A 25,332-nucleotide genomic window follows, 5' to 3' on the forward strand; every position below is an offset into this window, starting at 1 on the left:
AGAATATTTCACGAAAGGTTGAGAAATGTACTTTAGAAGACTTTAATTTGTTTTACAAAAAGTGTATTGGACAACTGATAATAAATTATGGATTCAGATTCCTCTTTTATACTTTCAAATTCATCTACTCCGCTATCATTCCTTTTTGTAAAATTACTCGACAGAATAAACAATAAAAATAATACTCCAGATCTTCCAAAGCTACTCAATCTCCTATCCTCACCCTCCTTGATATTTTTTCAAATCCAACTACTCCTGTATCATTCTCCTTTGTGTAAAATTACTCGACAGACTAAGCAATAAAAATAATACTCCAGATCTTCCAAAGCTACTCAATCTCCTAGTATTTCTCAAATCCAACTACTCTGTCATTCTCCTTCTTATCAAATTACTCAACAGACTAAGCAATAAAAACAATACTCCAGATCTTCCAAAGTTACTGAATCTCCTATCCTCACCCTCCTTGATATTTTTCAAATCCAACTACTCCACTATCACTCCTTTTTATCAAATTACTCAACAGACTAAGCAATAAAAACAATACTCCAGATCTTCCAAAGCTACTGAATCTCCTATCCTCACCCTCCTTAATATTTTTCAAATCCAACTACTCTGTCATTCTCCTTCTTGTAAAATTACTCAACAGAATAAGTAAGTAAAATAATATTCCACAATGTTTGTACTCCACTCGCGCAACACTCGAACCCATCGCTGTAAACTTCTGCTGCAGGTAGCTGCAGAGACCGACTGGAAACGCACGATCGATTCCGCAGCCGCGGATCGAGATAGATCGCGGAACGCGTGCCGATTATTCAGGGCTGTTCTTTTTCAGTCCATTCATCGGTTCGGTAAACATCGCCAGACAGTCATTAATGTCGGAAGCCTTTAATTGAAGCACGCCGACGAGAAGCCCACGAAAGCGCGGGTATTTGCGGGACCTCGCAATTTCTTGCGACTTTTCCGCAAAAAGCTCGCGCGCCTGTCCGCTAATTAGCGTTAATTACTCGCGCCGGATAAGAAGGCCCCTGTCCCATTGAATCGTTCGAATCGCTTGTTGCGAGCGTTCGATTGTCTCGTCTTATTATTTCACTCCCCCCTCTCCTCCGCGCACGGATGAAATTGTTTTTACCGTGATTATGATAATCGTCGGCGAATTAATTATAATTACGTCCGTGTTTTCTTTTTCTTTTTTTTTTTTTCTTTTTATTTCATTAGAATAGCTCATCCCCACGACGATTCATCCAAGACTCGAATTACGAGGAAACACGACGTACGGTGTTTGCAATCGGAACGGGAGCGTTTAATGATACAACAACGGAATGAAATTACATCTATAATAGTTTCTGGCCGCGACAAGATCCAATTTCACCAACTCGTAAATTATTTCGTCGATCGAAGACTCGAGTGTTCGACTACAATGGGAATTTCGTTGAATTTGGTTTTCGTTTTCGAATAGATTTGCATTTTCAAATCGAGGCGAACTATCGCAACAAGAATATTTGTATTTTGTATTATCGGGCACGAATAACACTTGGTGGGGAGAATTTATTGGATTCGATTAATTTAACTCGATGAAAATGGTGAAACGGAACGAGTCGACTTCGTTCGACAAAATCAAAACACAATCGACTATAGAAATCGCGATTCTGCGCGTCGATTGTTCAAATTCGTTTTCGTGTTTATTTAAACGTTCGAAAACAAAATCAACGAATCGTCTCTGTTCGACACACCTCGCGCGGAAACGAATCTAACCTGGTTAATTCGGTAAAGAAAAAATTAACATTCAGATTTTTCCCTCCTTTGATCTCGGCCAGTCAAACGATTTAACGGTTGAAAGGGGTTCCACGAGCTGGCCATAATTATACGAAATACCGGGTAAAAAGTGACACTTGAAATAATGAATCGTTTGTATTATTATTATTATTATTATTATTATTACTATTATCGTGGAAACGAATAGGAACGAAAAAGCAGAGGGAAATCATTCATTATTGAAATTAGAACCGAAAACGATGAAAAATAAGGAAGATTCTTTCTCAAAATTTATGCACAATATTTTATTCTCGATTAAATATAGTCTTATTGTTCTTCCTTGTGACGTATCCCCTCCCAAGAGATCCATTTGGAATACTATTGTAAACGACGACAGTTGCAACGTTAACTTGTATTAATGGTATATAATAACAACAGTAACAGCAGTAGCCCGTGCACGCGTAACGGTAATTTATAATTGTAACAACAATAACGACGGTAAGTGAACAAGGACGGTGATAATAAATACAGGTATCTATTCTCACGCGTAAATCCCCTACCCCCTACCCCCCTCCGCATCAGCGTAATTTCAATCTACGAGGATCTAACCGGCCGTGTGAAATTTTATTAATTATTTCGCGTTTATCTCGCATAAACGATGAATGCGTTCCGTAGGCGATTCAACGCTAATGATGCGGTGATTCAGGATGAAAAGAGACTCGTCCAGTGGTGAAACGTGATTACACGTATGTATGAAACGAGGGAAGCATCGCGATGATTCAAAACAAATTTCAAGCGTTTCGTCGTATGGGAACGTTCAATGATCAAACGGTGAAGAGTGATATCCCCGAGGGAAACTACTTAATTGGAAAATGACTTAAATTACCGGACAAATTGCGATAATTGCCCAACCGTAAAATATTAACGATCGTTCGAACTTGACGCGTATCGATCCTTGTGCACGCGGTGCATTGACACCGTTCGGCTCAATTTCCTTCGAAATGGAAATTTCACATTGAATGATTGTTCCAGTAAACGTTCGAGTTGTAATTTGCACGAAAAACATACCAAGGAATAATGTATTTAGATGTTTGGTCGGTGCTGTATCGGGTCAATCCGGAGGAGGAAGTATTAAATTTTAATGGTCAGACAGAGAAAGTTATTAGTCACCAAAAAGAAAAAAAAAGGCTCTGGAATCTTAACTGGAAACGTTCACTCGCTATATAGTAGTATTCATCCACTGGGCCTTTACGATCTCGAGGTATATCTTTTATCTAACGTGAGATCGTGCACAGGGTGAGGCAAAAGTTAAGTAACTAAAAGATGTCAACTGTGGAAGTAAACATTTTTAATGTTTCTTTTCAGATAAGTTGTTTCTTACTGTATATTATGCACAAATATACTGCTGTTACTATATGCAAATATAGTTTTTCTACTGTTACCATATGCAAATACAGATTTTGCTACTGTTACCATATGCAAATATAGGTTTTGCTACTGTTATTATATCCATATATAATTATTGTTACCCTATTACTATAGACAAATATTATTTTTCCTACTGTCACCATCATATATTCATACATAATCTTTCCTACTGCTACTATACATGTACACTCTTCCTCCTACCATTACTTACTACAAACAAACATACTTCCACTTCCATTACTATTTACATACACACCTCTCACCACCCATTACATTAATCATCGATACCTCTAAAACTGAAATTTCAACATCAAAGAATCTACACCCACCAAAGACCTACAATCTACCCTCCCACGAGACTAAATCAAAATCCAACAATCAAAGCTCCCCCTCCCAAGAGATTACTACAAACAAACATACTTCCATTTCCATTTCCACACATACACCTCTCACTACCCATTACATTACATTACATTACTCATCGATACCTCTAAAACTGAAATTTCAACATCAAAGAATCTACACCCACCAAAGACCTACAATCTACCCTCCCACGAGACTAAATCAAAATCCAAGAATCAAAGCCATCCCTCCCAAGAGATTACTACAAACAAACATACTTCCACTTCGCTACGAACAATTCCAGATTACTACAAACAAACATACTTCCATTACAATACATTGATCATCGATACCTCTAAAACTGAATTTTCAAAATCAAAGAATCTACACCCACCAAAGACCTACAATCCACCCTCCCACGAGACTAAATCAAAATGCAACAATCAAAGCTCCCCCTCTCAAGAGATTACTACAAACAAACATACTTCCACTTCGCTACGAACAATTCCAAATTACTACAAACAAACATACATCCATTACAATACATTGATCATCGATACCTCTAAAACTGAAATTTCAAAATCAAAGAATCTACACCCACCAAAGACCTACAGAATCAACCCTCCCCCAAGACAGAATCAAAATGCAAGAACGAAACCTCTCCCTCTTCTCGGTTACTTTCGCGCAACCCCGTACACACCGTCATCTCTCCGCGGATCGCCCCGCGCGGCATCGATGCGTACGTCGCGAGAGTCCGTGGTCATCTGAAAAAATGATCCGTCCGGTCCATGGTGCGCACGCGCAGTACGACGATACACGTACTCGCGCACGTATCGTGGGAATTCGCGTCGGGCGTTCCACGTACCGGCGAGTCGCAATTTGCAAAGAGAGAACGCGCGCGTTAACCGCGTAGCGTTTCAGCCGCGTTTCGCGGCGGCTGGATGCGATCCGCCAGCGGTTCGAGAGACCTAGATCAACAACGAACGACAACGGCAATCGCTGCATTCCATCGTTGTAAAAGTACACGCCGGCGCGCTTCCAAGGACTACGAGTCGCCGAGGGAAGAGGTGGCGAGATTCAAAAAGGGAAACTCCGCGCGCCGGCAGAGGGACCCGACCGCGAGGAATGCCGCGCTGTCGTAATTTTCTTGAGCAACCTAGCACCAGCAACACCAACAGCAACTCCCGCTGCGAACCAGCTGAATATTCACGGGCACGATATACTTGCTCTCGCGAGAGAAGACGGAGGACAAGGAGCAAGAGTTCTTTTCTTTTGGCGGTGGCTCGACGACGGCGGGAGCGCCGCGAGGCCTCGCGTCGCGACGAGCACACCTCGCGGATAAGCAGTTTCTGCACGGGGGTCGATGAACGGGAAATTCTGGTTGTTGTAACGTTCAGATTATAATATCTAGTTTATTATAATATACAAGGATCTCGCGTATGTAGTAGTATAGTTATTGTATATATAAGAATATAAAGTTCGAAGAAATGCGTATACAGTGATATGTCTTGATGTGAACGACAGTGTCGTGTGGTCTTTCTGACACTGGACTTGGAACTCGACTAAAAAGAAAAGCCGAAAATAGAAAACGGCCAAAGCATTGACCGCGTGGCGGACGACATCGACATCTGGCACCCTTAAGATCATTGTTGCATTCACTCCAACAGTGGTAAAAATGTACCTATCGTGAATGAAAGTTAGAAAATCTCCAGTTTTAACACTGAAATTAAGAATTCTTAGGGAATCTTTTACAGTGGTTTTCAAGGGACCAGAAGGGAAGAGAACTGTTGATTTTCTCTGGAAACGATTGGAAAATTGTCTAAAATGTGTTCGTAGAGTTAAGTTGCTTTTTAGTTGTTTTCTATCGTTTCACAGGTTTCGCAAGTGTAACTCGAAGAGTTACTGTTAATACAATGGAGGCAGGTGTTAAAGATTGCCTATTTTTGGCATCGATTGGAAATGAAAATTCACGCGGGAACTTTCAAAGTGTCGAGGAAGAAAATATGTCCTCACCTTATCGAGAAACGATGGGAAAATTGTCACGATAGTAACGTTCGTACTTTGAACGCATTTTTGGACAATTTCGTCGTTTCGTCATTGCCAACCGAGACGAAGAATATTAGAAAATTTGTATTTTTATATTTCCAGCGAAAAGTATACTTGTCAATGTGACGAATTGTGAAAGAAATTTCGGAGTTATCGATAAAAGTTGAATCATCGATCTATAGATACGAGAGAGTTAGATACAACAAATTTTTCGAGGGAACAATTAAGAATATCTTTCTTAATTTAAGGGTGTAAATAAAATGAATGGCTACGAGGGATGATTCCTCCCTTGAAGTAAAACGGTTACGACCGATATTTCCTCCTGAGTATCGAATTACCAGGAACCAGAGTCAAGAAACTCGATTCCAGAAGAAAAAAATCCTTATTCGAACCATATCTTCTCGCCCCTTCCTCTTATAGCAAGTTTAACACAATCGGTAATAAGTGCAGCAATTGATCGATCATTACTTCGCTGGATTTGCTTTCTCCCCGTCTATTATTTAAAATACACCGCTGATAACATGTTCACCTTCGACGAAACTGCACGAAACCTTTCTCCTCTCGTTTCCTTCTGTTTTCGTCGACACCTTTTAAAAGAGAACAACTTCGTTCGTCACCGACGCGATTTCAAATACTCGAGTAAGACGCGCGGGAAAAAAAAAGCGTTACCTTGGACCAACGCCAAAACGACAAATCACGGGTCTTATTTTTATCCGAAAATTGACTCGTGCAAGAAGAAAAAAAAAAAGAAAAAAAATATCGTACGCCTCTAAACGCTTCGTTGCACGTATGCACACGATTATCCCGTAATCTTGAAAGTCAAGCGGACACAATTGAACGTATCGTTAGTTTGTTAGAAATCTATCTTTAAACCTTCACGGATGTGTTGTAATCTACCGAATCTCCAACTCTAAAATCGGTCTATTCTCTCGGTCGATGTAGCGCGATGAAGAATATGTCTAATTTTTCAAGAACCTTGGATATATGGTTAAACATACTCTTCAATTTTAAGATTAGGGAGTACTTGAGATGTTGGAAAAATTTAAAGAAAGCTAACAAGAAATTGAATATTTCTTAAATGTTTCTAAGAATTTTTGCGTCTGCAAAGAGTTAATAACCTCGTGGTTTTCGAACATCGTATCGTCGATAGAATATTTTGTGAATATTCTACGAATATTTTATGAATATTCTACAAATATTTTACGAATATTCTACGAATATTTTGTGAATATTCTACAAATATTTTATGAATATTCTACGAATATTTTATGAATATTCTACGAATATTTTATGAATATTCTACGAATATTTACGAATATTCTACAAATATTTTATGAATATTCTACAAATACTTTATGAATATTCTACGAACATTTTACGAATATTCTACGAATATTTGATAAAATATAAATCGTTACGAAGAAATTGTAAAGTCTCGTTTCGTTGAAGGAAATAATTTCCCTCAACGAGTCAGTCATCCGTACAAACCGATTCGGACTATTAACATTTCTCGAGATTTTTAATCGCCTTCCAGCGACTTATCGAGCAAGACAATGGCGCTAAACTCCGCCCGATGATTCCCGCTCCATTAGCGACGCAAGTTCTAATTTGAAGTATTTAGTGGCACAAGTTGCATAAAACATTATTACTCTCGGAAGTTTACTGCCGGGCCGCATTATCGGTAATAACACGGGTTGTAATTAGTTTCGCGGGTTAAGACCGACGTGGTGGCTCGTTACGGAATTGCAAATTAAACGCAGTCGTCGACAATGCATTTTTACACCCCGCGTACAAAGCTGTAAAGGTAGCTTGTTACAAAGTCGACGAAATATCCAAAGAGACCGTTTCCAATATCGTTGATCTCCCTCGAATTGAACAAATTTTATTTCATATAAAAAAACGACCAAAAAAATTTCACCAGGTAGAGAAGTTTTTATTCTCGTTCGTATCGCGATTCATCCGAACGAGATTCCAGTTGGTTTGTTTTCTAAATTTTATCTCGAGTATGTAAACGAGTGTGCTGTCTTTTATAACGTGGTTTGCGGGGTTCGATGTGCGTGGATAGTGAAAAATAACGACGAAACGACGAGTGTGCACTTTATTCGCCAACTTGAACAATATTTAGCCGAATGAAAATCGTTGGAACAAAAATCGCCCGAAGAAATATTTTCCAAGTAAAAGTTATTCGTGTAAAAATTGCTGGTGCGAAAATTACAAAAATTCCCGGAACGAGAACCGTTGAAATAAAAATTGCTCGAATGAACATCGCTCGGATCAAAATTTACAATAAATTTGAAATGGAATTGAAGATTTCGCGGTTCGGCTCACTCGGATGCATAATAATGGTGGATGTAAAATATAGGTAGAACTTTCAGGGAAGTTTCGTCCCCGAAAGTTACCCAGTACGAAGAATATTGGTAACTTTCCCGTATATATAAATAGACGTAAATCTGCATACGCGATGAATACTAAAAAGTTCCCATAAGCGAACCAACCGGTTCTAGGCGTTGCAAAACTCGCGTTACCTAAACACCATCTAAATTTCGTTTTATTGCGCCGTTAGACACGACACTCGAGAATGTGTGGTGCCGTGAGGAACATCGGGTTACACAACACACATGCCATTTCGTCGATCACAGCCATGATATTGAAAAAACACCTGTTACTATTACACAATCACGCCGCTGGAACTCTTCGTTCTTTTTCTCGATTACCTCCTCTTCCTAGTGTTACAAAACAGCAATCTCGGGAACACTCGCGGCAAACAAATGACTCGTTCAAATCGATGAACCAAAGCTAACGTTGGAATTCCACGGTCAGTCTGGGAGATTCTCACGCTGCTGAGTTGAATCGAATTGTAAAAAAAAAATGAAAAAGAAAAATAGCGATCGAAAGCTCTGTGGGCGTGTATCTTGTCGAAAATTAACGTATTCTGAATGCATTTGTAATGCATTTCGATGCGTAAGTTTACTCGAATTTCAAAATGCAATCAATTGAGAACGGTGAGTGCAATTGTGTCGATAGTGCAATTGCATCGATAGTGCAATTGTATCGATAGTGCAATTGTATCGATAGTGCAATTGCATCGATAGTGCAATTGTATCGATAGTGCAATTGTATCGATAGTGCAATTGCATCGATAGTGCAATTGTATAGATAGTGCAATTGTGTCGATAGTGCAATTGTATAGATAGTGCAATTGTATCGATAGTGCAATTGTATCGATAGTGCAATTGTATAGATAGTGCAATTGTGTCGATAGTGCAATTGCATCGATAGTGCAATTGCATCGATAGTGCAATTCTATAGATAGTGCAATTGTATAGATAGTGCAATTCTATAGATAGTGCAATTGTATAGATAGTGCAATTGTATAGATAGTGCAATTGTATAGATAGTGCAATTGTATAGATAGTGCAATTCTATAGATAGTGCAATTCTATAGATAGTGCAATTCTATCGACAAACGTGTTACAAATTACCAGGTAAGACAAGATTCTTCGTAAAAGAGAATTGAACTAGACAAAAAAGTAAACTTCGTCATTTTTAACAAAGAAACGATCAAATGAAATCTTACTCATCGAACCTATTCAACCCCTTGCACTCGAAAAGCGACCGAGACTCGCCGACCGATGCACTGAGATTTTTACTAATTTTTCATAGTTCATATTTTCAAAATTTTTATTTTTCAAGAGGAAAAATTTCCTTCGTGGCTCGAGATAAATAAAGTATCTTCTATACGAAGTATCTCGACGAGGTAACACCAAGTTTATTCTACGATTTATTTTCACATCCGATGTAAAAGATTTCTTTGAGGTTCCTTGCCCTGTAGAAAAATGCCTCGAGCGCAAAATATTAAACCACGCTATTCCCCCATTGAAATATTATTACTCGTTCGAGAGCATCCGAAGACGGTAGAATTCTACGATCATCGATCGTCGAAATTGATCAAGAAATTTATAAATACAACTATAAATTACTCAACCGCGAATTGCTTAACTAGAAATTGACAAATCGTGTACGTTTCAATGTTTCGAGACAGTGTTCGCGTGAACGTCGACGTATAGCGGCGTTCTCGCTCAACGAGGAGATACACCGGGGCCAAAGTGAGAGAAGAAACGTCGGTTTAATTCGATTACGCAAAGAATGCGCGCTCGAAGCGACCGAGCGGAATAGAATTTTCCTTTCGGGTTGACGCGCTCGCCAATGAGAGTATACGTACGCGAGGCAGCTCCGTGCGAGCAGAAAAATGTGTCATCGATTCGCCAACTTTCGTGACGTTCCAGTTGGCCACGTGGCTTCGAGGAAAACACTCTCCCAGGTGAAGTGAAACTCACGCGTCGAACACCGACCGCGGCGCGCAAATGACACCGATACGAAACGACGTACACCGATATGGAAAACGGCTCTCGTTTCCTGATAAGGCGTCCGGGGAACGATTTCCCGCGCGTTTCTGCTCTATTCCTCCCTCGTCCTTTCCAACCCTTCCCCCGAACGTTCGATTCGGCACATCGAATTTCGTAAGCTTCGAAACGTATCAGGAAACAATTTTACCCGTTATTCGACACTTTCTTGTATATGTTTTACGCGTGGAATAAATTAATACGTACGTGTACCGATACATGTTGTATATTATGGAGTAATGTAAATATATTTTAATGGACAGTTTCTGAGTAGAATTGTATCATTTGTGAGCTCTGGTGAAGATAGTGAAAATTATTGTATATTTTCACGGAGGACACTTTTTGAGCAGAATTGTATCATTTGTAAGTTCTGGTGAAGATATTGAAAAATTATTGTATATTTTAATGGACAGTTTCTGAGTAGAATTGTATCATTTGTGAGCTCTGGTGAAGATAGTGAAAATTATTGTATATTTTCACGGAGGACACTTTTTGAGCAGAATCGTTTGTGAACTCTGGTGAAGATATTGAAAAATTATTGTATATTTTAACGGAGGACACTTTTTGAGTAGAATTGTATAATTTGTGAGCTCTGGTGAAGATATTGAAAAATTATTTTATATTTTCACGGAGGACACTTTTTGAGCAGAATCGTTTGTGAACTCTGGTGAAGATATTGAAAAATTATTTTATATTTTAACGGAGGACACTTTTTGAGTAGAATTGTATCATTTGTGAGCTCTGATAAAGATATTGAAAAATTATTTTATATTTTAACGGAGGACATTTTTTGAGCAGAATTGAATCATTAGCTTTGATGAAGATATTGAAAAATTATTGTATATTTTGACAGAGGACACTTTTTGAGCAGAATCATTTGTGAACTCTGATGAAGATATTGAAAAATTATTGTATATTTTAACGGAGGACACTTTTTGAGCAAAATCATTTGTGAGGTCTGGTGAAGATATTAAAAAATTATTGTTGGAACAGAAACGAAGATACTAGTTTGGATATTATTGAACGATCTCTAATGAGTCTTGTGAAGAATAACAAATCAGTTGTAATTATCTAAATCTCCGATAGAGTGTAATTATGGATCTAAAGAAGACACTTCGAGAGTAGATTTGAATCACTCGTAACCTGTAAATAAAATATGTCACGCAATTTGTCGTGAAACGTAATATTCTCGTTTAAATGGTACTTTTTGTACGAATGTTAGCCGATCTTTGAAAAAAAATACTTCCAATCGGTCGCGCTTTCGGCAAAGAGAAGCGTTCTGTATTCGTGTGCAACAACGCCAAAAATACAGCGTCGTTTGTCAAAGCGAAACGACCGTATAAATTATACACGCGGAGACAGTGAAATATTTCGCAAGGGAGTTTCCAGAAGGAACAAAAAAAAAAAAAAAATACAAGGAAGAATAAATAAATGATTCATCGGTGCGTCGATAAAAGACGAAATACAATATATAAATTTATATTTTTTTTATTTCCATCTCGAATCGGACGAAAATTGCGGACGAATTACAATCAACATCGAAGTAAAATTTAACGTTAATTACGACAAGAAACGTATCACCGTATTGAATCGCGAAATTACTCCGTAAATAAACTGATCGATATCGGTTACTCGTAATTGAATGTTGCGAAAATTTTTTGGAACTGTGCGCTTTTTTTTCTTCCTTTTTTCTTTTTCTTTTAATTTAACGTTTATCGCGTTCGTTCGTATCCAGATACCGTTCCCTTCGTACGGGTAAGAAGTAAATACGTTACGAAACAACGTGAGCGTATCTGGCATTGCAACTTTAGGATGCAGCAAAAAGTAGAAAGCATTGAGGCCAAAGTAACCCGCATTTTATGCAAATCGAGAGTCAGGTGGGATAATTAATTCATCGGAGCACGCGCTCAATCTGTATTCATACTATTATTTCGTTATTATTCCGATTCGTGTATCCCCCATTTATGAACACTCTGCCGCGTTTCCAATAACCTATACTCACCGAACGATTAACCGAGTGTGCGCGTCAATTACGTGCATTTCTTTGCGCGGGACATTATTGGCAACGTTCACGCGAAAATATTCGACGATAAAATTAATATACCTGGCGCAAGATCGCACGAACGAAACTTTGAACGAACGAACGAAAATTACATTCGAGGAAGCGGTATAAATTCGTACGAAAAACACGGGAAGACCGAGTTAATTGCCAGGAGAGAGAAAAAAAAAAAATCTAAAAACGAAACACCGTGCGCGATTCGTGAAAATTAATATTTCAATTTGTACAAATTAATAACTCCGTCGACGCAACTGCTCGACGGTTGATTGTAAATATATTCGTTCGAAATGTTTTCGATTTCTCGGTTTTCTTTTTTTTTTTTGTAGAATTTTCAACGATGTACGGAATACGTAAATTTACGTTTAACAAAAAGGACGATGAACGAATCGACGAAAGGGAGAGTATATTTCGAGTCGAAGAATTGCACGAATCGATTGAAACGATTATTAGAAAGGCAAATAATTACAGTTCCAGATCGACAGAATGCAAGGTATGCTTGTCAATGAACAAGGAATTTACAAGTGGCTTCGAACAACTCGTATATTAACCTTCTGTAGAAATATCTACAGATACGTTTAACGCGTGTCTTGTGAAACAGTCGCGTTCGCGTTTTCGTTTAAATTTTTTAAATTCTTGCATATTTCATTACGACCGTTACACGTACACTTTGTACCCTTTGTATATGATTTTTATCAATTTATTCTAAATCCTAATCTCGATATCTATAAATTTCCAGCGTCCCGATGACTCGACAAGCCCGCAGCTCGAAACGTTGTAACAAATAGGTCGCTCGAGTCCGACGTAGCGTCATTTCTTATTAATTTTTATTCCATTATCGTTAGGGGGGGCGATTGAAATCGCACGTTATACCGGGTGGAATGCGTGAAACGTTTGCCCCCGGGCGCTGTTCCAGTAACGCGAGCCATTTCTTCGGAAAAAACTATCAGGAATGGAATCCTCTTTCGAAATTCCAACTCCGCGAAGAACACGATCGACTCCCCTTCTAGGCCATCTCGAGTTGCATTTTGTTTTTCACGAAACCACTCTCGTTACTGACCTTGGCCAACACCGCCGTTACGCCATCCGTCGCGCTGATGTAATTACAGACACAGTGAGCTTTTTGTGCATCGCGATGATATTCGAATTATTGCACCGATGCACCGATGCACCGATGCACCGCCCGTATTTTCGCCCGTTACGCGGATCCCTCGCGTGTTTAATTGTCAACGATCGATCGTCGTGACCGGATGAACTGGCTTCGTGGCGGTGCGCTAAAAACTTTATACAGCACGATTTCGCTACGGTTTGTCAATACCGAATTAATACAATGGGGATTCAAATTGGAGCAACGCGACTTTCAACCTCCCCGCGAACACCGACACATTTGTATTTTAATCTAGAGGGGTCGTGTTATTTTTTTCTAATCGTCGTTAGTTTGGAATGGGAACTTGACCAAGAATTGGTATTTCGTAACAGTTAAGTAACGCGTAGACAATTGCACGGGATGTGTAAGATTAGCTAGTATTTTCAATTTGATACGCAACGTAAAGCATACCGTGAATTGTCGAAATAATTTTAAAAATATTCTAATTGTTGTCACTACCCGTGTTATTTACATATATTTGTTTCTCGGGTTACAATATAGAACGATTGGGTGAAAGTAATTAATAAATTAGAACTAACAATAGTTCAAACTCTTATTAGAGGACAATATCGAAATATCAAAATTGACAAAAGTTACCCTGCCCCTCCGTAAAAGTAACTCCAAAGGATTCGTTGAGCAAAGAAAACTATATCTTCGTACAACCAAAGATTAATTATCAATGAATTCTTAATTTAAAATACTCCTCTCGAACTGAGCCATTGAAATAATATCTTTCGTCCTACCAAGAATAACAAAAATCGACAAAAATTATCCTGCACCTCCATAAAAGTAACCCCAAAGTATTCGTCAATCAAAGAAAACTATATCTTCACACAACCAAAGATTAATTATCAATGAATCCTTAATTTATAACACTCCTCTTAAACTGACCCACTAAAATAATACTTTTGGCCCTACCAAGTATACCAAAACCACCCTGCACCCCCATAAAAGTAACCCCAAAGTATTCGTCAATCAAAGAAAACTATATCTTCACACATCCAAAAATTAATTATCAATGAATCCCTAATTTAAAACACTCTTCTCGAACTGACCCACTAAAATAATATTTTTCGTCCTACCAAGTGTGCCAAAACCACCGTGCACCTCCATAAAAGTAACCCCAAAGTATTCGTCAATCAAAGAAAACTATATCTTCACACATCCAAAGATTAATTATCAATGAATCCCTAATTTAAAATACTCCTCTCAAACTGACCCACTGAAATAATATTTTTGGCCCTACCAAGTGTACCAAAACCACCCTGCACCTCCATAAAAGTAACCCCAAAGTACTCGTCAATCAAAGAAAACTATATCTTCATCCAACCAAAGATTATTTATCAATGAATCCTTAATTTAAAATACTTCTCTTAAACTGACCCACTAAAATAATATTTGTCATACTACCAAGTGTACCAAAACCACCCTGCACCTCGATAAAAGTAACTCCAAAGTATTCACCGAGATAGGAAGCTCGCCTAAGAAAGAAAAATCGACTCGCGGTGGAAGGTGGTCGCATTAAAAAATGAAACACCTCCGAAAATAATGAAAGAGGGTTCGGTACCGAGGCATCCTGCCCCCTCGGCCCCGTTTCCATTGTTTTCCGCGCGAGGACACGATGGTGCGTGCCCTAAGCACGCGTGCTCGCGTGACGATGGGCGTGCGTGTGAACTTACGCGTTCCCCCACCCCTCCCGTGGCCAACCCCCCACCCAAGCCAACGGGTTTCTCTCTCAACGGAGCGTGTGCCAGCGGTAATGTTTGCAGTCACAAGTTGGAAAGTTTTGTGATGGCAACCCCGAACGACCAGTTACCCTGGTAACGCTTTGTTGTGCCATTGTGTCGAACGGTGGATCCACCCCACCAATTCCACCCCCGTCCCTGCACCTTACCCCGTCGACGATCCCCCTACCTGGACTCGACCTAACCCAGCTTGACCTAGCCCAAACTGTCCTTCCAACTACCCGCGCCAACCCACTGATCATCCAGGACAGAATGACGGGGGTTGCATTTCCCCTGGAGCAATCCGCTCGTTTCCCGTAGGATGTTCGATCGCGCGAATTATGAATGACGACCGGGTTGTACGCCGACGTGGAACAGGGTAGGAGTAACCGTAGACGAAATAGGCGAGGAAAACGGTGAGAACTATAATACTACGAGGAAGCTGACAATGTTGGAGAAAGTGATCGAAGAGGGGGTATCCTTTGACGAGAAATGGAAAAAGAATGGGCGGAGATGCTGGAAGAAGTTAAGAGTATTCGACCGGGTAGGTAGGGAACGTGGGGTAAGAAGCTAGAGGAGGTACGGTAGGTGAAGGTAGAAGCAGTCGTTAATAAGAATCCGAGGGAGTGAAAGTGAAGAAGAAGGTAGAGATGGACGAGATAGCGAAAGTGGAGGAGCTGGAAGGATCGTGTAAAGTAGTTGGATACCTCGAAGCAGGTACTGGAGGTACCTGAGAGGACGCGGTCGGGACAAATGGCGGAAGTGAGCCAGGTACGTTGCCAGGTCGGATGACAAAAATTATTTGTGTCGAGCGTACGTTAAATGTGAAAAAAAAAAAATAACCGTTCCAGTGTCCCGAGGACTTTCCGTTCCGTGGAGGATACATCATCGTGCCTCTTAATTGCACGATTAATAAATCTATTTATTTCTCGTTCGCGTGAACATTCGCGGCGTTGTTAAGAGGGAACGAATCGAAATTAATTGCCTCGAGACCACACGAGTAAGAACCGAATTCAATGGCACAATGGAAGAACGTCCGACAACGTAATTAGCGATTTAATTGCAACGGGCAAAGCAAAACCATACGCTGTCGGGTATGGTTATCGTTTCGTAGGGAATAATACACGCGTCAGAGTCGAAGTTCACGGCGAGACGATCGGAGGATACTACGGGTACACCGCCGAAGGACAAGGAAATCATTAATACACGTGGGATAGTCCGATAATGAACCGACTTGGAATTATAGAAATTAGCGATGCCCGGCTCGGCTTGCGCTAATGACTATCAGGGTTACTTACTGCCCGATGAAACGGTCTGGACCAATTATCCGATGGGAATGATAATATTAATATCCGCAATTACGGATCACCGAATTATTCTCACTTTCGATATCGACGAGCGAAAAGAAATTATCGATCTCTTCTTAATTAATTAATACCGAACGAACGGCGAAGGGTACACCGCACCGACAATTAGGAAATCGTTGATTCGACGTAGCTTTATCGGTCGATAAAATATCGTAAGTTGAAGAATATATATATATATATATATTTGAAAAAGAATACCGAGTTGAATAATATCGAATACGCGCGGTGTGAATGTGAAAATATCGTAGACGACGGACAAAGGTTGGGAGAGTATTAAAGGCATTCGGAAACACGAGTGACCTTGAAATGTGCGATAACTTTTGATCGAAGCTGACCCTCGCGATCTTCCTTTCAGATGTCCTCTGAACGATCTTCAGAGTTTTGGTAGCGTCGGGAACGTACTTATCGATTAAAATGTGCGACTGTAACCTTTGAGTCGTATCGGTTCGTTTATAATCTGTAAATATTCCGTGGGACGCACGAAAACGTGTAAATACTCGTGTAATCGTTAAAAGTTGAATGTAATGTTTTTAATAAATAACGTAAAGATAACGCTTTTATCGCTCGCTTTACAATACCGTTTAAGTACCAAAATATTATGAATTAATTGTGGGCATAATATTTTTGGACAGTCGGAAAAATATTTCAGATAAAATTCACTTATGAATCAACGGTGCGTCTAAAATAATCGCTCAAGGTAATTCTGAAATAACATCGCAATCTAGATCGATAAGGAAGAGCCTCGCCTTTATAGATGGCTACGTCTACATCGATTCTCGAAATGGGACATGTCTACCACGAAGCACGAAGTGCTTTATCTTCCGGATTGGCGGACAGTATTCACAATATTACCGGCGACAAAACACTGAGACAAATCACGTATATTCCAACGTGTACGTAAACAATATTTATTGAAAAATTTCATCGACGATAATAATCAATTACGGTGCCACTTTTCGTAACTCCCCGATAGAAAACGCGATTGCTACGGCACTGTCTACTTCGAAGATTAAGTAAATTAAATAAGTTCAACCGTATCGGCGCCGAGAAAAACACGAAGAGATACTTCTGCATTGTAATACGATATCTTAAACTTTAGAACGTGCAATTGTTAAATTAACGATACCGAAAAATTTATTACCAATTTTCACCGTGACGATTCTACGCGTTGCGTTTCAAAAATAAAACAAATGGCCGCCTAGCCTTTATTTGCGCTTACTGTCTATAAGTCTAATTCCAGCAGGTATATTTTCAACCTTCGATCGAATGAATTTCCATCGGGAACTTTCCCCGTCCAATCATAATACGAACGAACTCGTTGTCGCAACTCAAGGTCACGTTCGTTAACACGTAAAAACGCTTACCCTCGAGCTTAATAGATTACACAGCTTTCGATTCACAGAGAGTGTATTTTGTCGCAAAAGCTGGTTATAAGCCATTCAAATTGTGTAACCACTGCCCCGTACAATAAATCGATCGCTTTCGGCGTACTTCGAAACGTTATCGTATCGTACGAGTTACCTCGAGACGCTATTCCATCGTGGCTCGTGTACCGCCTAACGATAATACGAAATATTCTATCGAGCAACGTATAGAAAAAACATTATGCAAGTGAACACGTGATACGCGGCTATTGTGTCACTTGTTACGGAACAGTTTTTTCATACATTTATGCGTCCTGTGTCAAATAACAAGTTAAATAACAAAGAATCGTTGAAAAGATGTTAAAATTTCTTTGTAAATGTTCGAATTACCGATAAAAACGAGCACAGACGGTCAATGGTTTCTCGGTAATATTAACCTAAATAGTAACGCGTCAGTGTCATCATTAACGCATTGCGGGGAGCGTAGATACGCGCGGCGTATAGCAGCCAACGCGGTATGTAAATCCTGCTCTTATCGAGCAAGATAACACTTATAAAAATATCAGTGAGTCGTTCCGTTCCGTACACTCCATTTGTCGTTCGCACGATGCTGAATAGCGGAAAAATTGATCGACTAGAACCGGTACGCGGATGCCGCGTGCACGCACGTTGACGCGAACACGAGATACGTATATTCGTACGGGCAATTTACGCCTCATTGCATGGCCGAAATTATTGACTTAGATGTCGGCTCGGGCCGTCTAAAAATGCACGGCGTAGTATCGCTGCTGGAAAAGCAGCGAGCTCGTTATCGTGCTCTACGTATAACCTCAACGATTCCGCCGACACTTCGGATGCGACTATTGTTGCTAAGTACTTGTCGATGGAAGAAAACGTCGCTAAAACATGACGGAAAAAAGATTCGAATGATTGGCACACGGCTTGACCACGCGCACGAAAGAGGGCTGACTCGACGCGCGAGGGTCAGAAACTAACCCCCAAAAAATGTCGTCCCACCGGGACGACCACTTTGCCGGCATAATCGCACAAAGCATGATAAACACGAAGATCGTACTCGAATCGGGTTGGAATATAATGTGATTTTGAACTTACCCGATGCGTGGAAGGATTCCAGAACTCGGTAAACTGGATCAATTCTCACTCACAAACACGAAACTTTACAGCAATCACGATACAATGGCGAACAGCGGGTGCGTAGCGGGGACTGAGCTAACGCTCTTGCCATCTACCGGCCATTACGGCAAGTTAGCGGTACAAAGAACCTACCTCATTGGTCTACCTCGACCAATGAGGAAGCAACGCCCATTTACGCGGGAATAGCTTGGCGCGACATCGGCCATGTTGATTGTTCGTTCAAACCGTGTAAATCGAAAAGTTGTATCGCGAAAGAAAATGGAACGTGACGACGGAAACGATGCCGAGTCCAAAACGGGTATCAGACGTGGAAAATTAGTTTATATTTTCTTCCTACGATAAGTATCGATACAACAAATTATTCTAACTGTAACGAAAATATTAAATGTTTTCTGAATAGCATCGACATGTGACATGTTAGCAACCTTGAATTCGTATGAATTATATCGAATAGATGAAGAAATTCAACACTCCAAGTCTGAGCTAATAGATTGTCGTAAAGAATGTGAATCCACAGAGATGGAGATGATTACCGTGAACCAATTGGAAGATAAAGGAATATTTATATTGAAAGATATGGAAAGAAAATATAAAGAGCTCGATGACGAATTGGAAAAAGTTCATCATGATTATATAAAATGCGCCAATAACGTAAATCGTTACGAAGAGGCCGTTTCCCAAAAAGTTAGTTCTTTAACACAAGAAAGAGATAACCTGAGAAAAGAACTGTCGGACTTACGAAAAGTTGCAGACGAAAATAGCAAGAAATTGATAGAAATAAAAAAGATGATCACGATTCAAGAAGTACGCACATATTTTAAAATTGATATTATTCCAACACACTTGATTACACTTTTTCAAATTTTGTTTTCAGAAGAAGAACATCGCGTTGATACAAAAATTGAAAAAACTGGTGGAAAGGAGAAACATAACGCAAGATTTGAAGGAAAGAGTAAATGCAGTTCTGTCCGACCCTAGAATTACTAATGTAAATGTTTTTACCCAAAAAATTGAATAAAAAGAATACAGTACAATAACAATACTTTTTACTACTGAGTTATTATATAAAATCTTAAGTAAATACGAATATCGTAATCGTTTATGAATATTATGTTCTATGTACATAATTATGGAATAATTTCCTTTTCTTTTGTCCTAATTTCTATTCAGAATATTTCAAATAATTAGAAATATTCTTCATCCGTTTAACATTTACAATTGTCATACGTAATTCGTACTTAATTGTGACATAGTAACTTTTGACATTTTTCTAACTGTTCCAATCTATTTTCTAGTAATTCTATCGCAATTGGTGCCTTTCTTAACAACTGTGATATAGAATCTTCCAGAGCGAATATTTTCGATCTTTTCTCTGTAATGTTTTCCACTAAAAGTGCATTTTCTTTTTCCAGTTCATTCACTTGTTTCGTCAATTGCTCGGTATGTTCCTTGATCACATGTGCGTCCAAAGATCGTAAATGTAAAGTTACATTTCCAGGTGGTCTCCTGAAATGAGATATTAACAAAAGCTTAACAAAAATTTTCCTAAATATCGATCAATATTTTAACTCACCAAGCGTCCTCGTATATGGAAGAATTTTCATCGGACAATATAAATACTTTTTTCAACGCCTCCTCTAAATTACCTTCTTTCAATATGTCTTCTAAATCGTCAATCATGCTATCGTAAAGTTCCTTGACCATGGCTTTGTGCAACTTTTTGCCAGTCTTCGGTTTTGCTCTCAATATCGTGAGAATGTCGAGAAAGTCTTCTTCGCTGAAAGAAAAATTTACACAACGATACAAATATTTTCAAAAACATGAATCTAACCTCTCTTTCAACTTAATACGCCGCAACGTAAACAGGGTGATGACAGTTATGCATAAAAAAGATAAATTTTAAGATTTGAAAAACTCCTATCTTTTACCATATATATTATCGATTCGACAATCCTACATCTTTATCGCTAAATGTTGATGTTATTGTATGTTATTTGTAAAGTTTGAAACCTCCAGGCGAGAACCAGGGGTGTAGCAGTTCTAATTGGTGGTAAAAGACCAAAATCGGAACTCCCCGTTGAAAACCGGAGAAGTGGGAACCTATCTCATAAATACAAACATGCTAAAATACAATACTACTTGCTCATTTCGTGTATTTCATTTCATAAGCGATTTCATTAACGTGAGATCGATGCACGACAAACAAACACGTATGTACGTGCTATTTCATGCGCAGCAACTCGAGCGAAAAACGTTCCTTTTATACTAACACTTGGCCGGATAAATATGTACTTCCGTGAATGATGCAGATTCAATGATTGGTGTGCATGTGGTGGCTCTGCTATCGCCGGAATCAAATTTTTCTTTGTTTACCGCACACAAAGCCCTCGTGCAGCTGAATGGGGAGAACCAGTATCCAAGCAACCCAATCCAGTTTTGTAGTATTACAATAAGCATACAATGGCAAGACGTAATCGTGTTGCACAATTTCCGGAATTTTTTTCGTATGTTAAGGATGATTAATAAGTATTACCAAGCTTCCTTTCATAATCGTGAAAGGGTTATAAAATAAATAATTGTTATTTATTGACATACAAATATTCATTAACACGACGTACAAACATTCATTAATACTGTTATAAAAGTACGATAAGAAAACAAAATTATACATTAGTGTTTTATATATTACACAATAATACAATAGTATGCATTAGTATTCTACATAAACCACTAGTGTACTATACATCATAATTCTCGTGGGAAGCGCTTGAAATTATGAGGATAAAGCCACACCTTCAATTCTTCTTCCGTCGTTTCACGCGTACTCAATCAGGCCGGGACTGGTGCAATTTGATATCGATGCTACATATTTGCATTAGTCCAGACCTAGTTGAGTATGCTTCGTTCAATTCCACTTCCGATGCGTTTTGATCCGACTGAGATTTCCTATGGGAATGAAAGACAAATTTTCAACGGCTGACACGTAACGTTAACTCCCGTCTCCGTGACGTCATTGTGAAAAAATGTTATTGGAAATTACGCTATTCCGGGCAAGAAATAAATTAAAATGGAAAAAAAAATCGTTAGACTGTCAAAGAACACGAGTAAAATACTACAAGTTAGTCGAGGCGACGCGACGTTCATCGAAGTGTTCCGTTTGTCACTAAATTATTCTAACGTGAGAATAACGGAGAGCAGAGGCACGCGCGATCTCTGCGACACGCACTGCACGAATGATGGAGCCAGCCGAACGATGGTGACCGCACCAGGGGCCCTTTGTTTCCTCGAACACTTCGTGGAATTCCTCGAAGGTCAACTGGTGTGTTGGGTTTCAAAGACCGGCAGTTTCTGGGAAGCGGAAATTAAAGGAACCGATTTCGCAGATCGACCGCGCGTCGCGCTGATACAACCACAGTCGAACGATAGCTGACAATTGCTCGGCCACGTGAACACCAACAAATTAACATGCGAGTCACAGAGGCCAATGACATCGAGTAACACCACCGGTCGTTTGGGTCATTAACGACCCAAGTCCCTCCCCTCGTGGCGTTTTACCGCCGACAAACGAGGTATCGAGATACTCTAAAACGTATTACAAGAGCGTTTCAACGGCCCTCTGTACGCTGTATGTTCGCGCTCCCTTGGGCTTTCATTCTTAATTAAAGCAGTATTCTTGACCGCGGCCCGTACTTGACACACTTTACGTTGGCAGTACTGTTATCGTACGAACGTACGCAAACATAACATAACCTGAAACGTGGCTGCGCCCTGGCCAAGGCGAACAAATTTTTAGCGACTAATAAAGCGTATAAATCTCATTGACTTTGTTCGGATTGACCATTCAGACCACGATCTTTGCAATTAGACTTCATTTTTATTTGTTTTAGTATCATCTTAATGGTCTTTTATACATATTCTCTGTTTTAATTTAACTCATTAAGAACTTGTATCTGGACATTACAGTCGTATACAGATTTTGTTCTTTCTGTTATTTCTTCAGATTATATGATTAAAATTTATTGTTAATAAGAAAAGTTCTGTAATATGTTCACAGTTAGTTCTTAAGTTCTCCTGTGTTGAATTAAAAAATTTTGAGTAATGCACGATATTGAAAAATCATGATTGTATATTAATTTATCGCGCATGCGTTTATCGCATCCAAAAGAATCGCGAGCACCAGCAACACGAATGACAGTTTTCATAACCTCTAAAAATAGCTTCATTGCACAAAAGTTAACCTAGCACGATGCTAAGAATAATATATTTCATATAAAGTATAACATACTATTTTAAGAAACATCGCGATTTACCAAAAACATAGCACATTCGAAATGTTACTCACCTAACCGATTCCGCGATGTGTTTGAAATTATTTGAAACGGCTAATCGAAATAGATGAACATTGTTTGGGGACTCGGACTCTTGTTGCTTCTCCATTCTCGACTGCGATACGCGATAAACGCGTAATTACTGGATCCTCGAATTTCGGTAACCGAATACTTCAACGAAAGCTGGCCATAACGGTTCTTGCATTCTATAGAACTCGAACTTCTACTTTCGCGTCTCGAAACTGTTGGAAACAATTCGAAGCGTTTGAAAGTGTGCCTGATGCTTCGAGATAGTTCGAAACGCTACCCGAAGGTGGCAGGTCTGTAGTCAAAATCGTTCGAATAAAATGTTGCCAACCTTCTCACGCGTAAAACGATACATTGGACAGCCTGTGATTTGAATTCAACGGAGAAAACAAATCTTCTAATTTTAAATCAGATTAATGAAAAAAAAAATTTAAGAATAAAATTGTAAATTAAAGTATGAAATATAAACGACCTATTATATAGATCTATTGTATAGATCGTTTATATCATAAGCCGAGTACAGTATTTGAAACACGACAAATTTAATATCGTATTTGAAAAATGCGATTGTACCGGCAAAGAGTAACAAAGAATGCGTTACTCAACTAAAGAGAAAACGATTTCACATGCACAAAATTAGCAGATGGTAATAAACATTGGAATTGAAGATATTGTAACTCGCAGTAAAAACAGTCGCAATTACCAGTCGCGCAATAACTTCTATCTAATTAACATTCTTCTCAGAATATGCACAAGTACTACCTGTCTACCCTAATCACCTGTATCTCTATTAATTAGATGCAACGTCGCGTCGATTCTAATTAGAATGTGTCTCTTAAAGGAGAAATCTGTCGAACATGTATTGTATCGAGTTTCAAAATCGTTAATATAGATTTTCAATGACAAGTGAAATCAATAAAGACGAACCATAGCGAATTGAAACGAGTAAAATGCTGGCAAATTAGATATCGAAATAGATACGTAACTAGGTAGTACACCTCTGTTATAACTTCGTGTGTGTACATTGTATATACATTTACCCTATTATCGTTTAGTCACGTTTTTTAAGATTTATTATAAACGATTGATGTAATCACTCATCGATCGGTAAAAAAATAATACTTTTCCAAGCCGTGTGATGTTGAACTTTGCAACATTAATTATCGTCTACCATTTTACCAAATTTTCATTTTACAAGCCTTGTTGCAAAATAAGCAACGAATTTTTACATCGCGTTACACATCGCTTGTCAAGAAAATCTTATACAAAAACTGAAGAATCGACCAACTTTGTTTCCATACGTGGCTAGGATTCCTCGATCTTCGTACGTCGAATTGAATAAAAAAAGAAACTCTGATTAGTTCGTCATTTCTACGCACTATTCAATTGCAACAAATACTCAATACCCAAAGGGCAGCTTCTAAATTACTTCGAATATTAAGTATTCGCCGCAATCTCGAATCGTATCGAATAAATAACGAGAGAAGAAACGATTAGATCGTTATCTTTTAAAATTCGATTTGAAGCAATATTCAACAACCGAGGTATACCTTTCGACTATTAAGCGTTCGCTATCTCGAGTCGCATCGCAGTTGATCGTGGTACAACGTGCGAATCTAAATCAATCTTTCCACACGGTAATTAATCTCGCATCATAATGTCAAGCCTGTCCCGCATATGCTTGGGAATCCTAAGTGAAAACGATCGATCGGTGGCCGACTAATAAACGTCGCGCGCGCGACGAGTCTATTTAATTCAAGATGTCGGCGGTCGCGCGTACCTCTGCGCCGTTGACTCGCGAGGATCTGCCCTTATATTCACCCGGCGTCCAAGGCGAGCAGGTCGAGTCCGGGTACCTCGTGTACGCGGACAGCTAGACTGGGAAATTGGATCAACCATCCACCTCCACGTAGCCTGGGGCTACCGTCACGATGGTGCACCGTATCCACGTTACAGCACCCCCTACTCCCCCGTTACAAAGCGTTTCTGCGCCTTCGGCTCGCAAAGGTCACACCGTTGACGGTGGAAGAAGAAACGCGTTCGCTGTTACCCGTGGATTCTCAAAGTAGCTCGCGTCGAGCTCGAGCTCGAGCTCGATGCGCCTCCGTTCCATTATGCAACCTGGGCTCTGAACTATTTTCTTTCCTCGGTTCACCTAAGCCCCGCATGCGCGGGAGCGCGAGCGAGCGCGCA

At 39.4% G+C, this 25,332-nt stretch overlaps 3 protein-coding genes across 4 annotated transcripts in view; 1 reads left to right on the top strand and 2 right to left on the bottom strand.

Moving 5' to 3' along the window:
* The window catches only part of Hnrnp-k (Heterogeneous nuclear ribonucleoprotein K), a 196,873-nt gene extending 178,032 nt beyond the window's left edge, over positions 1–18,841 (bottom strand). The window contains exon 1 of the mRNA XM_076316405.1: positions 18,743–18,841. The gene's annotated coding sequence lies outside the window, so the exon portion shown is untranslated. The remainder of the gene's footprint in view (positions 1–18,742) is intronic.
* On the top strand, positions 18,746–19,802 carry LOC143149661 (uncharacterized). Its single transcript, XM_076317231.1, has 4 exons — positions 18,746–18,901; positions 18,971–19,082; positions 19,185–19,588; positions 19,659–19,802. The coding sequence occupies exons 1-4, from the start codon at positions 18,746–18,748 to the stop codon at positions 19,800–19,802; spliced, it is 816 nt and encodes a 271-aa protein (XP_076173346.1).
* Positions 19,600–25,089, bottom strand: LOC143149215 (uncharacterized). 2 transcript variants are annotated; one of them, XM_076316397.1, is made up of 3 exons: positions 24,920–25,089; positions 20,358–20,561; positions 19,600–20,290 (listed from the first exon to the last, which is right to left on the bottom strand). In XM_076316397.1, exons 1-3 carry the CDS (start codon positions 25,036–25,038, stop codon positions 20,023–20,025), a joined length of 591 nt encoding a protein of 196 aa, XP_076172512.1. In that variant the 5' UTR covers positions 25,039–25,089; the 3' UTR covers positions 19,600–20,022. The 2 variants fall into 2 exon arrangements, with proteins under 2 accessions (XP_076172512.1, XP_076172513.1); XM_076316398.1 differs by lacking the exon at positions 24,920–25,089 and adding an exon at positions 23,127–23,389 and having other exon boundaries at positions 19,606–20,290.
* Positions 25,090–25,332: the final 243 nt, after the last annotated feature.

The sequence above is a fragment of the Ptiloglossa arizonensis genome, chromosome 7, assembly GCF_051014685.1.
Source record: "Ptiloglossa arizonensis isolate GNS036 chromosome 7, iyPtiAriz1_principal, whole genome shotgun sequence".
In the NCBI taxonomy this organism is placed as follows: Eukaryota; Metazoa; Arthropoda; class Insecta; order Hymenoptera; family Colletidae; genus Ptiloglossa; species Ptiloglossa arizonensis.